This window comes from Odontesthes bonariensis, chromosome 10, assembly GCF_027942865.1.
Source record: "Odontesthes bonariensis isolate fOdoBon6 chromosome 10, fOdoBon6.hap1, whole genome shotgun sequence".
Lineage (NCBI taxonomy): Eukaryota > Metazoa > Chordata > Actinopteri > Atheriniformes > Atherinopsidae > Odontesthes > Odontesthes bonariensis.
In genome coordinates, this window is record NC_134515.1 from 9,116,006 (window position 1) to 9,129,976 (window position 13,971).

The 13,971-nt window shown below is 42.4% G+C and overlaps 1 protein-coding gene across 1 annotated transcript in view; it reads right to left on the reverse strand.

Annotated features, from left to right (window-relative positions):
• klhdc8b (kelch domain containing 8B) overlaps positions 1-13,971 on the reverse strand; it is a 162,854-nt gene that overhangs the window by 17,530 nt on the left and 131,353 nt on the right. The window contains exon 4 of the mRNA XM_075476150.1: positions 1,041-1,142. Within this exon, the coding sequence (XP_075332265.1) occupies positions 1,041-1,142 (102 nt within the window). The remainder of the gene's footprint in view (positions 1-1,040; positions 1,143-13,971) is intronic.

Sequence of the window (13,971 nt, forward strand, 5' to 3'; positions counted from 1 at the left end):
TTTTCAAAATAATCCAATTCATTCATATAGAGCCAATTGGAAAAAAAGGATTTCCCAGCTAAGGAAACCAACAGATTGGACCGTAACTTCTCTTCAGTCCAATCCCCTGGTTATGCTATTGCACTGGACTGTTCATGTAACTTTACCTAAGCGGCTAATACTGTCACAGTATGGTCAGTACAATATTCATATGTCAGTGATGTATCTGATAATTTGTTTGCATGTTGCCGTTTACACAGGTCACAATAATAATACATCAATGCTGAGGCACTCTAAAGCAGAGCGTTAGGGAAATATTTATTATACTAACAGTTTGTGTCTTAGTGCAGTTACATGCTGGTTCGAGCTCCTCACCCAGCCATCTTCCCAAGGAAAGCCTATTTCGGTCACTACCCAGATCTCCTGACCATAGGTGAGGGTCGGAACAAAGATGGACCAGTAAAACCAGTAGACGCTTTGACTTCCAGCACCACTCCCTCTATACCACAGCAGCCCGGCTCAGAGCCCACATTTAACTTGCCATTACTCGTGAACAAGATCTAGAGATACTCAAACCCCTCCGAGGGAAAGAGATGGAGCTCTATATAAAGGCTGAAAGGATTTGCTTTGGTGCTTAATTTAATCCACACAGATGATTATTACTGTCACCAGCGTTTCTATGACAACATCTGAACACGCCGCTACTTCAACTGCTGTTCCATGATAAACGACTAAATAATACTATCTGTTTACCAAAGTGCTCGACCTCCTATGATCGATGAATGAATCTGATAAATGTCAATCTCAAGGCCCTAATAGTAACTGTGAGGCTATTAATACAGGCGGTTCAGCCGCAGGAAATATTGTAGGCTGAACAAGGGACAGTTTTCAGTGAGACTCCTATCAGACCATCAGCCCCATTTTCATTTTAACAGACTGTTCAGCTTCTTTGCTGTCACATTATTATGCACTCTGTGACTAAATCTTTAATCTCCTTCTTGGGTCAAAGCATAACGTCGTATTAAACTGACAGTAAAGAAAAAAAGAATAGAGGTGCTGACCTAGACCACCGGCTACGATCACCCTTCCGCCCAGGCATCCGGCCACAAAGTCGGCCCTTTTCTCCCTCATCCTGGATGTTCGGGTGGGTTTGATCCAGATACCTGTAAGCAGACAAGTCAACCACAACAGATCATGGAACATTTCCAAACAAGGTTCTTTCATGAGAAGAATATCATCAAAACTATGGATAAACACAGTGTAATTGCTGCTTTGTTGCTCTGTTCTTTGACACCTGGCGGCAAGAGTATTAGTGCCGGCATCACTCTGAAACTCGAAGGCAGGTAATAAAGTCTTGGCTTTAAGTACATCTCTTTCAGTTTTTAGAGAAGTAGTTCTACATTTTAGGAAAGTATTGTGACAAGAAGTCCGTTTAAAGAATGATAGATGTCAAACTCAGGCCCAAAGAGTAGACAGCGCCAACACTACCAATCCCAGAATGCTCTGCTGGTGCATTGGCGTGTCAATCAGGACCCACAAGTGCCCCCCTCTGTTGACATTCATTAGTGAGTCACATCGGGCTGCCCCTCCCAAAAATGTCCAAAGGAAAGGTGGGAAGCAGAAGATCTGTTCACCAAAACAATATTATCATTGTTAGCCTGTGAAAAAAAGGTTACTATTGAAATTTAACTCTACGAATTCGCTGGACTTCCCTCTAAACCTGCACTTTATTTCCACACTGTCAACTCCGACAGAGCCTGACTAGTTGGCTTTCCTTCGATGCAGCTTATCGTTAGCTTCGATGATAGCCACAGATGTGTTTATAGTAAGAAGCTTTGCTTGTTCCAGATTAATTATTTAAGCAAAACTTAACAAATATGAAAAGGTTTATCGTTATATCCTCAATTGTAGACATCTTTTCCATAAATATCAAGGCTGGCCCACGACTTATTTGAGTTTGACACCTCTGATCTGGAGGAAACGGGAAAGTAGGATCACAGTGTTTAGCTTTGCAGGTAGCTAACCTCGCTCTGTTCTAATATTAAGACAAAAGTCTGCATATGAACATCTGAAGATCTCGGCTTAAGTCGGTTAAATACAATGAAATATACTTTAATTTAATATACAGACCACCAAACTATTCTTTGAGACATGGGTGATGCACATGGTTTCAGATTTTTAGCATGTTTGCTATCCTGCCAGTCCTTGCTGTGCTTGCGTTGCTGCTGTAGTTTTTGGACAGGGAATGGAAATACTGAATGGACCACTGCTAGACAGAGAGGAAAGCAGCAGGATTAAAATGCATTATTCACAACAAGACCTGCCTCAGGATCTCCTCAGCCCCTCCTGCCCTTGTTTCTCTCCTTGGCTTGAAACCCTCCAACAGCAGATTAAATTTCTATATTTGGGACTGAGATGCGACGTGACGCATCCCCTTTCCCACAGCCTCAAGTCTCCTCGGCTTAAAGCCTAATGGAAGGAGATGAGCTGCGAATTTACACATCTGCAACTAAATAGACAAAAGAACAATAATGAATAAATGCAATATGATTAACACTCATCAGCATAGACTGCGGTAGGTCGGTGGTGCTACAGCCCACCTCATTTAATCTGCAGTTCTGTGACTGAAAGAACGTTTTTTTTTTTTTTTTGTCTGGATAGAGGAAAAAATGTTGAATTTTGGGTGTATCAGAGATGAAGCTCCTGGACATTCACAAAGGCACAAGATGGCCGAGTGAGAAACAGGACCCTCTGCATTCAAAGCTGACACAAGAAAGCACTTTGGTTTGAGAAATCACGTGTGTTCACCTAGGATTTCTCAAATGTCAATAACAGGCTTTAAGAGTTATTGAGTTCAATTGACATTTGCATGATCACTCTTAGCTTTTAAATGAATCATAGGAGTGAGTGTGAGCATGCAGGGTTGTAGATAACGGATGGTTGATAGCTCTTGGCTGTTAAACACATCTGAATGAAGGTCTTGAGCACTTTGCTCCGGATATTTTTCCCTCCATTTGAAAAATGCAGAAATTCAAATGCTAAATTTCTCAAGCTAGGCCAGTAGGTGGCGGTAACGTCTACACTCGCATTTAAATATGATAGAATAACATGATTGTGCCTCAATTCGATTGGTTTGTGTGGACAGAAAATTAAGTAGGAAAACATCAGACAAACACCACTGTTATGGTTTCCAGTGTGTGCTCATCACAAAGCAGCAATGAGTCGGCGGAAAGAAGGCACAAATATACCCCGAGTGCAAAATAGCCATGTTGATACAGGCAAAAAACTCTGTGGAGGAGAGGAGTTGCAATGAAAAGAGCTATCACAGTTTGTCCTTTTAAAACGAGCAATTTATATCCGTCTGATTTCTTTTTGATCAAAGCATGAAAGGTCTCCTTTAAATTTTGAGGCCAGCTTTTCCTCCTTAGATCACCAGTAAATGAAAATAGTCCAAACGTTCTACAGATGCAATTTCATTTGTTTGAAATGCTCCTTTAAAGACTCCTGTGGTAAAACGAATCACACTCAGAACAACAAGCACTTCACCTTGGAGCCACAGTGTGCAGATGAGTCTTAAAACATTAATTCAAACTAATACCTGGGCTCATTATTTTTTCATCTGAGGGCAACTTGCTGAGTGACTGTAAATCCCATAAAGGCTTTAAACCTGGACAAATCTGCCAAAACAGAACCCATATCATGTTCTGGGACCTCCTTCTAAGCAGTGTGTTGGTGGTCCTTTGGAAACTAATCGCATAATTAATATAAAGAAGATTAATGAGGGGTAATTAACATGAAATGAGGAAAAGGTGTCGAGTGACACGTATGTAATTTTAAAGCATAGAGGTATTAATTTTAGGGGAAGAAGAAAACTAATGTGCAATTTAGACTTCAACAACCAGAGATTAGTTATTAGGGTTTAATCAATGCTCGGAGAAAGACTAAATTTGTTTCTGCACAAGTGAAATAACACACACAAGCACCTATCCTGTAATCTGGGAACGAACCACAGTGATGCTACATCCATTTTAGTGCTTGTACAACTGGATGGGCTCTGAAATCTATGCACCATAGATCCCAACCCCGCGACTTTGAGTGTGGAACAGGTTAACACAACGTGTGTCCTCTGATGGTTTGTTGAAGTGGAGTTACCGTAAATTACGGACTATAAGCCGCTACTTTTTCCCAGGCTTTGAACACCGCGGCTTATAATACGGTGCGGCTAATGTTTGTTTTCCCGTTTTTTTTAATTTTTTTTTTCCCCATGCCGCCAAAAACATTTTGCCTCGTAACATCAAAAATAAAAAGAACGAATAGTTCAGTGGTCCAATGAAATTGTACGAAAAATCAAACACACTTACACCACTAAATTATTGTAAATCGGAGCGACAACGAAGAGACTGAAGTGGGTGACGAAGTTCTGAGGCTGTTCAATTCGGACACTGAAGAAGACGACTTCGGCCCCGTATTTGTGCGTTATCGATAGGTATTTAAGTTAAAACCATCGCTGTTACATGCACTGTTTAAAAAAAAAAAAAGCATTTACAGGCATTTACAATTTAACGTACATTTGTACGTTACCGACAGGTATTTACTGCCGTTCGGGGAAAAAAATCATTTGCAGCATGCATTTGTTTCTGTTACTATATACATTTAATTTAAAGTTTAAAAATCCTCACTGTAACAGAATGGATTTTCTTTTTAAAATTAGAGGTTGCGGCTTGTATTCAGGTGCACTCTATAGTCCGGAATTTACGGTACTGTTTGCTTTTTTTTTTTTAACCATTCTATGACCAAGATGGCCGGATGACGCATCACCTGAACCAATCATTTTAAATCATCGCCTGGCTCCTCTGTGGTCTGGTGCTGTTCCTGTTAGACATACAATTTGTCAAATATGGAGAAGTTATAAATAAGATGTGTAGTTTTTCAGTGTCCTGCTGCCCTCTGCATCACATTTCCAAAAAAAAACCAAACTGTGAGGCAGAAACATTTCTGCAGAGAGGAGGTGATGCTGCTGTGCATGTGTGCAGCATCTTTCACTGCCGCATTAACCTGCAACAGGACAGATGAGACACTTCCAGCAGCAAATGCTGTCATTTGTCAGCACAAATTATTAATTCTGTTACTCCAGCTGGCTTCAAAGTTTGGGAAAGAGCAACGAGGCAGTGAATTACTTTGGCTGACATTGTTTTTGTTCCTGTTGGTCCGTGGTTTTGCCAAAGAGCAGGCGGGCTGAGTGACGTGTGGGGCAGATGCATGTCTGGTGGACGCAGCTGGAGGAAGGGAGAACGTGTTTATTTAAAGCCCAGAATCAATCCCCTTCGCCCTCCCAGACCCTTCGCTCTGTTCTCCTGACGGTGCTCAATAAGACCAGCACACAGAGAAAAGAAAATGAAATGAAAGCAGCATCACACTGACGGCACATGGTCCCAAACCTTCAAATAGATGCTCATGCAGATATGGATATAGACAATTTCACCTGTGCATTCAAAAGCCTGTCATGTACCCGGTGAATGGGCAGCGTTGGAAGCCATTTCCAAAGGCCATCACAGGGAAGAAATTGAAAGATGCTGGAAAGGAAATGAGGTGGTAATGACAGCAGCCCCTCTCTGGAAAACATGTGCAGATGGCCAAGTATTTTAGACGGAAATCAAACTCCGATACTGTACGTATTCACAGCCAGCACATAATTTCTTCCATAAAACAAGAGAAATGTTGCCAAACATTCATTGTGCTTCTCAGCTGCTCCCAGTTTGTACACAACACACGTTCACCAAAGTACGCAGATTTCTCAGTAGATTTTAAGTCTGTTTTTGACACAAACAACTAGATGTTTTTTGTTTGTTTGTTTTTTTTATATTTTTTTGGGCTTTTTATGCCTTTAATGATAGGACACCTGGAGAGAGACAGGAAGCAGGGGGCAGACCAGTTAAATGATTCAGATGTATATATTATCTGGTGGAGTGTTTGCTAAAGGAGGCGACGTCTGTTCAGTCTCGCGTTTCAACAACCTTCTCTTTCTCACCTGCAGAAACGTAGAGGAAAAAAAAAAAAAAAACAGTAAAAGGGGATATGACGGTGGCCTTTGTTTGGGGTCACCGAGGATTGAAAGTTTGGCATTCAGTGCAACATTCGGACCTGCCCGGGTACTGCTTTTTCACAGAAATGACCATTCGTGGTCCCTCAGAAATGTTAAAACTCTTTGTATTAACAGCACATTCCTATCAGCAGTTCTACTGTCCTTGTAACTTCAGAAAAACATAACATAATAATGCTCTACTGTTGTTTTATATTCCAACTAAGACTCCCCGGATCCATTTATCACCAACTTATAATAGTGTGTCTCCAGCCATTTCATTTTTTATATACTTCAAGGAAAACCGAATAAATGAGCGGTGATTTGAGATTTAAGATGTTGTTTTTTTTTATACTAATAGTCCTTCAGGAACCACTTTGTTCGTGTGAGACTACCATTTTATGTCCAATGTTAGCTTTGGCAGTTTTTCATACGTGCGACTCAAGATTTGGGAACAAAAGATGTGTCTTTGTTACAGGCTGCTCGTGACAAAGTGCCTGAAGGGGCAATTTTAAAATTGGTTCTTTTGCCGCTCTGTGCTCGAATGATTCAGGGGTCAGAAATAAACGTCGTCAGCTCCAAGGACTGGACTGGAAATGAGTATTAGAAAGCAGCCACTGTCCAAATGAAAACTAATTTTTTTTTATATTTTAGAAGCAAAATACAAAGAAACGACTCGAGAGCTGATTCAGCGACCCTATCCAAGATGGATAATCCAAGAGATAAGTGGTACATTATTTCTTCTGTGTAAATTAAATGCAAGAGACGGATTAAAAAAAAAAAAAAAAAAGTCGGAATGTATGCGTAAGTTAAATATTGGTTAAATATTCTTCAAAATAGAAAATCCATAATTTATCCAGAGTGACTTTTCTAATGACACACTGTGCTGTGGTTCCCGAACATCCTTCTGTGTCTGTGCAAATCTGTACAATCCAGACTAAACTGAAAGATGACTCACATCATGGAGTACAATTTCAGCACATTATCTCATCCATAAAGTAATATGTTATCATTACGGTATCCAGCACAGAGACGAGCGCGACACTAAACTCGATGTGTGAATCATCAGGGAAAGTGTTGTTCACAATGAAGAGAAACGGCTGTAATATATCCGAGGTGTTGAAAGTGAGGTTAATCACTGTGGGAAGGCTTCTGCTGTCCCTGCACACTCCACCGGGTCACATCGGCGTCGTCCACATACGGTCGAGCGGCTCCACAGCTGACAGGCCGGGTGATGAATCCACACCGACCTGCGCACGCAGGTGGGCAGAGACTTCACATCGAGGAAATGTGAAAAGATGGAGGCAGCTTTTGACATGTCAGCAGTCACTTGGCCAGAAACAGACTGAAAACAAAATGCTGTTAAAACACCCACGCACGTGCAAGCTGTTCCTGGAACAATGTGCTGTGAGAGGCTGCAGGCTGTCAGGAAGGCAAACGTGCATTCAAACAGCAGGTCAGAGGTGAGTCAGACTGCTGCTGGAGTGAAATGTTAAAGCTGCGTGGACACGTCCGGTTTCATCAGGAAAAAACATGCTGCAACAGCGCCGGCCAGCATGACAAAAAAAGTACGATCACGTTATTGATCGATGGCATTAAAGAATGTGTTTGTGTGGCAACATACTTTGTATTTACAGTTTTAGTTACACAACCAGTGTTGGGAGTAACAGCGTTATTTTTCCAGTAACGGAGTAATCTAATTAATTACTTTTCCCATCGTTACAACGCCGTTATAGTTACTGAGAATATAAAGTGGCGTGTTACTACAATTTGGTTGTAGGCTTTCGGCTACACATCAGCTGCCTGGAGAGAGCAGGGGTGGGGATGAAGACACCGTTGCAAATGCGATGATGATTGGCTGTGTGGGCGGATGCCCTGCTCACGCTGTCTCACTGCACGCGCTGACGACTACTACTAAACACACACGAGACAGTGACAATGGCGACGAGCCAGGGAAGTTCAAAGGTAGCGTTCTCTAACTGGAAGTACCGGCACTACCTCTCACTCGTGGAGATAAAAGGCAAGAATGTGTATGTAACATGCACGCTATGCCCAGGGAAAAAAACTTTATCCACGTCTACCTCAAGTAACTCAAATCTAATGAAGCACCTTACATCAACCCAAGCGAATATGAAGCACTTGTTGCTTCTGTAGCTGCTAACCCAACCCCAAGCCTAAATGCAGCTAGCGTGAGCCCCAGCGAAGGAGACGGAGCCACTCGAAAACAAACAACACTCGATTTTTTTGGATCACAAACAGGTGAGCACCATCACCATTTTATATTCAATATTTATGTTTTTATTTCTATGCATCATATGGCAGGCTGCAATCTATTGAGTTCAACTAAATACCAAATGTTCTAAATGACTGTATGTAGTGTTTTTAATTCTTCAATCAGTTAATATAAACATATTTGATGTTAAAGATGTTATAGAACGTAACAGCGTTATAGAACATAAAAAATAACGCCACAGTTACTTTGCTGAGTAACTAATTACTTTTACAATGTCGTAACTGAGTTACTAACTAATTACTTTTTGGGAGCAGTAACTGTAACTAATTACTTTTTAAAATCTTCATGTTCAGCTTCATCAGCTGCCAGGCCTGTACTTGATAAATGTATCTCTCTGCCTGAATGTGCAGCCGTGCTGGCACTTTGTGCATAAAAAGTTATCTAAAAGGCTTCTGGCTTCTGCGCAGGTTCATTTGGTGTGTCGGTGAATAATGGAGGGGAGGGGTTGATGGGGCCAAAGACCAAAGAGAGGACGAATAAATGCAACACACGCAGTTCTACAGTGAGAGAGGGCGCTGCTATTTTGGGCTTTCGCATTCAGTCCACTTCTCTGTTGGACACGAGCGAGCACTCAGACCTGATGCCCAGACACACACGGGTCGTTTATCTCTTCAAATCTAGGCTGAAAACCAACTTCTTTAGGATTGCTTTTAATACCCAGTAGTATGATGACACTTTTATCTTATTTGATTTTGTTGTATTTTATTGCTTTCACTGTTCTTTTATTGCATAAATAAAGGGAAGAATAAGTACAAACAAATAAGTTTGTACTTATTCTTCTCTTTATTTATTACCTGCTGTAAAGCACTTTGGTACATTGTGGATTGTCTGTAAAGGGCTGTATAAATAAAATACATTTACATCAATGGATCAAATAAATATGTGAAACTCTTATCATAGATGACACAATTACGATAAAACTTAATTTTGGTTTAACTTTGATTAATGATATTTCAACATAGTGCTGGCTGATGAAACAATCTCCTCGAACAGTATGTTATGTCCAGGGTGTGGTCGGGTGTTTCAGACCGGATCATCATCATCAACGCACTGCACTGTGTTTTTAATGGCAGCACAGTGAACTGATGAAGAAACACTGTTGATGCTGATATTAACCATTCAAACATCAAGCACCACCTCACATGTGGAGGTAGGACGACCCGTATGATGCCCCGTTTTTCCATAGCAACAACGCATGCCAACGCAGCGACCTGTCGCTCATTATGCATTATAATTATGATTGCTATTAAGTTTGGAGAAGCCAGACCTGACTAACGATGCGTTCAGACCGGACGTGGTGCAAATTTTTTCGCGCGACGTGATTACATACAAAGTCAATGCATAGATGCGAATTCGAGCCGGCGGCGCGAATGACAAGACGCGAATTCGCGCGAGTTCAGAAAATCCAACTTTGGCGAAATATTCGCGTCACGACAGCCTATCAGCGTTGAGATTCTGGACGACAGTGACGTCATGCGTCCCGGGATCTTTTTAATTGATTTATCTGCCACTCACCGGAGACAGATGGACAGGCGCTCCGCAGCTGAAATGGAGCGCCTGTAGGTGTCCTGACGAGAGATCACGGCACCGATCCTCCCGAGCAGGTCATCAAACTGGGTCCTGGTGAGCCTGAAATACCGCTGGAAGCGGCCGTCATCCAGACCCAACTCCTGGAGAAGACGGTGGTGAAATTCTCCGAGCTGAATGCACCTCCGGATGATGTCACTGACCCAGACACGACGGCGTGTGCGTTTCCGACGAATCTCGGATTGCCACAGCAGGTACAAGGACGCGATGGTACTTATATCAGCCATGGTTGATGAGAGAATGAAATTGAGGGAATGGCGCCAAATAGCCCCTTGAGCGAAAATTCGCTCGTTGTTTAGCCGCGCGAATAACGCGAGTAAATTCAACTACACCCGCGGCAAAACTTGCGCGAGTAACGTGCCGCGAAAATCCGCACAAATACTGATATACTACCTTAACAAGAGGGGTTTGTTTCAGTACGTCAGTCTGAGACCTTTAAAGAAACTATGTGTTGAAAACTAGAGAGGTGTCGGTCTGCACAACGTTTTGGTGTAAAAAGGAACTGGATTCTTTGTTCTTGGTCTTACATCTTTAACATACAAGCTGTACGACTCTGTGTGTACGCAGTATTAAAGAATACTATCCGTTGTTACTCCTGCCTCTTGGTACCGAAGAAGTCAGAACTGCCCAAAGACCCCTCTGAGATATACAAATAAAGCCAAATCAAACTGTTTGAACACACATCTGACTTCCTCATAATGTAAGTCTCATCTCTGGTAAACCACAAGGCAGATTGATTTCCATCTCTCATGGAAAAGTAATGAATTTCACTTCAGTGGATGCCAGTTGTGCAGCTTCAGGTTAACAAACTTTTTGTTCCATTAACATGTTTCTCTGTTAATTCCCAAAGAAAGAAAGAAATCTTTGCTCTTTACTCGTAAACCCACCGGTTTCTGTACATAATAAGGCTCTCGTTCTCTTCTCAACCCCGCTGAATCACAGCTGACAAAATGAAAAATCTTTAAAAGCAAACTTCTGCTTTTCCTTTTCATGAGCTGGGTTTATGCTGGTGGAACACAAAGCCTTTAAAACGGGTCTCTTTTCTTCTCCCGAATTCATTCCTCTCTACTCTGATTGGATTTGAATCTTGGACACACGGATAATCACCTCCATTCACACACAAGTGTCCAACATGAGGCTGCAGTGCAGGTTTCATGAATAGCCTTTTACTATTGATCACAAGGATCACTAATCAGCATCCTCTCAAACCTTAGGGGGGATGGAGAGGATGTGCAAAGCAAAGGAAATTAAAGCTGCAAGCAGCCTTGAGCGGGACCGAGATGTGCGCAGGTCGGGGCAGGCACTGCACGCTGTATTCATGCAGCTCTGCCCACACGCACAATACCCTCTGCGTACGTACGAGCACATAATAACTCCAATGCGAAGGGGCTTTTTGAAAATTTCTAGGGTCGCCACTGAGCCATTTTGATCCGCCCACATATGATACCCTTTATATACCTACGAGGTCAAGAGGGTGGATGTGTGTGCCAAATTTCATGATGATGAAAGGCTTTCAAATCACAAACGTCATCACACGATTTTCACCGCCTGGCCATGCCCACACCGTTCAGAGTTTGGAAAAGTTTCCCCATGATTCTTTCCCCCCATGTCTTAAGAGTAACCTGGCCAAGTTTGGAGCTTGTAGCATTAAATCTGTAGGAGGAGTTCGATCAAATGCGAGGTGTGGAAAAAAACTAGACGTTTCCAACAACCAGAAGGTGGCGCTATAGCTGGATGTCACTATGATTATATGTGCGCGTTCAGGCTGGGTCCACCATTCACCGTATGAAGTTTGGGACGGATTGGATGACGTATGTGGGAGTTATAAGCGACTTCATTTTTTGTGGCGAGTGATGGCGAGTCATCGAACTTTGAGGCGTCGCCACGCCCTTTAAGTTTTGAAAAAGTTTCTCCATGATTTTTGCCCCCATGTCTTAAGAGTAACCTGGCCAAGTTTGTAGCATGAAATCTGTAGGACGAGTTTGATCATATGCAGGCGTGGAATTGGGCGAAAATGGCACCAAAATGCACTTTCCATCCAAAATGGCCGCCTTCCTGTGGACGTGGGACCATGGCAGCATGAGACTTTTTTGTGCGTCTGGGCATGATGAATGAGTGTACCAAATTTTGTCGTCCCACACGAAACTAAGCCCAATGCGGAGACCATTTTTAAGCATCGTAGGGGGCGCTACAGAGTCAATGAGCGACTCCCCCAAAAAAAAAAAGTCCAGATTTTTTTCATGTCGTCAACTGGCAGGTGGTTGACAAATTTCATGAGTTTTCGAGTACCTTTTGCAAACAATAATAATAACTCCCTACAGATACAATAGGGTCCTTACAGTGTCACTGCTCGGTCCCTAATAAAAACTTACACCCTGAAAAACTGCTGCATGTGCAGGGATAGGAGTACATGATCATTCATTACATGGAACATATGACCCCCCCCCCCCCACCACAGCACTGCGTGAAAAGGAAATAAAGCTGCCTACATTTTATAGTCTATCTGGTGAATGAGAGCAGATATTATTCTGCTAATTTTGAAGACATTCTAGGATAAGAGATGGCTGCAGCCCAGTCCTAAACTACAGGGTGTTAGTGGGCACTCTGGACCAAAATAGAGCAGGAACAAGACAGGCTGCAGATAGCTTACTGCTCTGCTAATGAGCCTCCTTGACTTCAAAGTGATCCTATAAATATTCATACTTTGTGGGTGTTTCTACAAGTTCTGCACTTCTGCAGGCACGGCCACATCATGCACCAGATCTACTAATGTCCCCACAAATGGTAATCCTTTTTTTTTTTACTCTGCAAATCAGTGAGTGAGCTGCATAAAAAGGACGCCCATACCTATGACTCAGTCAATATCAGGTATAGAAGTGGACTGGAGTTAAAGACAGAAAATGTGGGGCCTGATTAGATAATTATCAGAAGAGTGTTCATCCCCGAGCATCTATTCTCCATCACTCCTCGGTCAGCTTAGCTGTTTCATGACGATGTGAACCGAGTGAGAAGCTAAATCAAACTGTTATATCAACATCTAAAGCGTCTGAGCTGGAGAGTTGGAATAATACAAATATATGCAGTTATTTAAATTGTTCATTTGATCTATTTATGAAACAAACATTCGATCCCCTTTGAAATTGTGTCCTAAGAAATAGAAGAAACTATAAAGTTACATATAATGTGGGCACCGATTCTACATAAATAAAGATGAGCCCCTTAAAAACGTCCCACATTTATCACACCAGATGTGGGGTGAATAGTAACACACCCTGGGGTCTGCATCCAGGGCCTGGTGTTCTTTTACTTAAGCGTGTGGTGTAATCGAGCTAAAATCTGAAAACCTCCAGGAAAAAGTTGTAGATGTGGAGGAGCTTGGCTCAGGACTTTAAAAAAGGAACCACAACCGGCGCCTTGCTTTCCGGTTTTAAAAGGCGCATTGAAAACTGCAATGAGGTCTTCCTGTCAGCAATGTGGCTGCGTGCTGATAGTAGCTGTACTTGAAAGCTGAGGAACATCTTGGCAGACGGTGCAGAAAAGCATGAAAGATCAATGAGCGTTCGATCCTGTCACCATGTTGAAAGAACTGAATCATTTATATCTGAGCAGCTGCAGCCAACGCGTCAATCTCGCTGCTGGAGAGAAGCCGAAGATATTTAACAATGACTGGAACCTGGTCGTGACATTAAAGATGTAATTACGTCCACACACGATTCAGGTACCGTAAACCGGTTAATTCCACTTTCTAAAGCCAGTTGACTCCGGTTTTGCTGCAGGTCCTACACAGACTGAACATATCAGTGAAGCATCAGAGTGGGCGGAGTCTCTACCCCATTTAAACGCTGTTTCAGCCGTATCCATGCTCAGATCTAGCTGGGAGAGCACCAGAGATGGGGACTCAAGTCACTGTGACTTGAACTCAAGTCGACTCGAGTCGCTGTTTTGATGACTTGTGACTTGACTTGACATTAAAAAAAAAAAAAGACTTGAGACTCGACACTTGACTTGAGACACGATGACTTGAATGACTTGA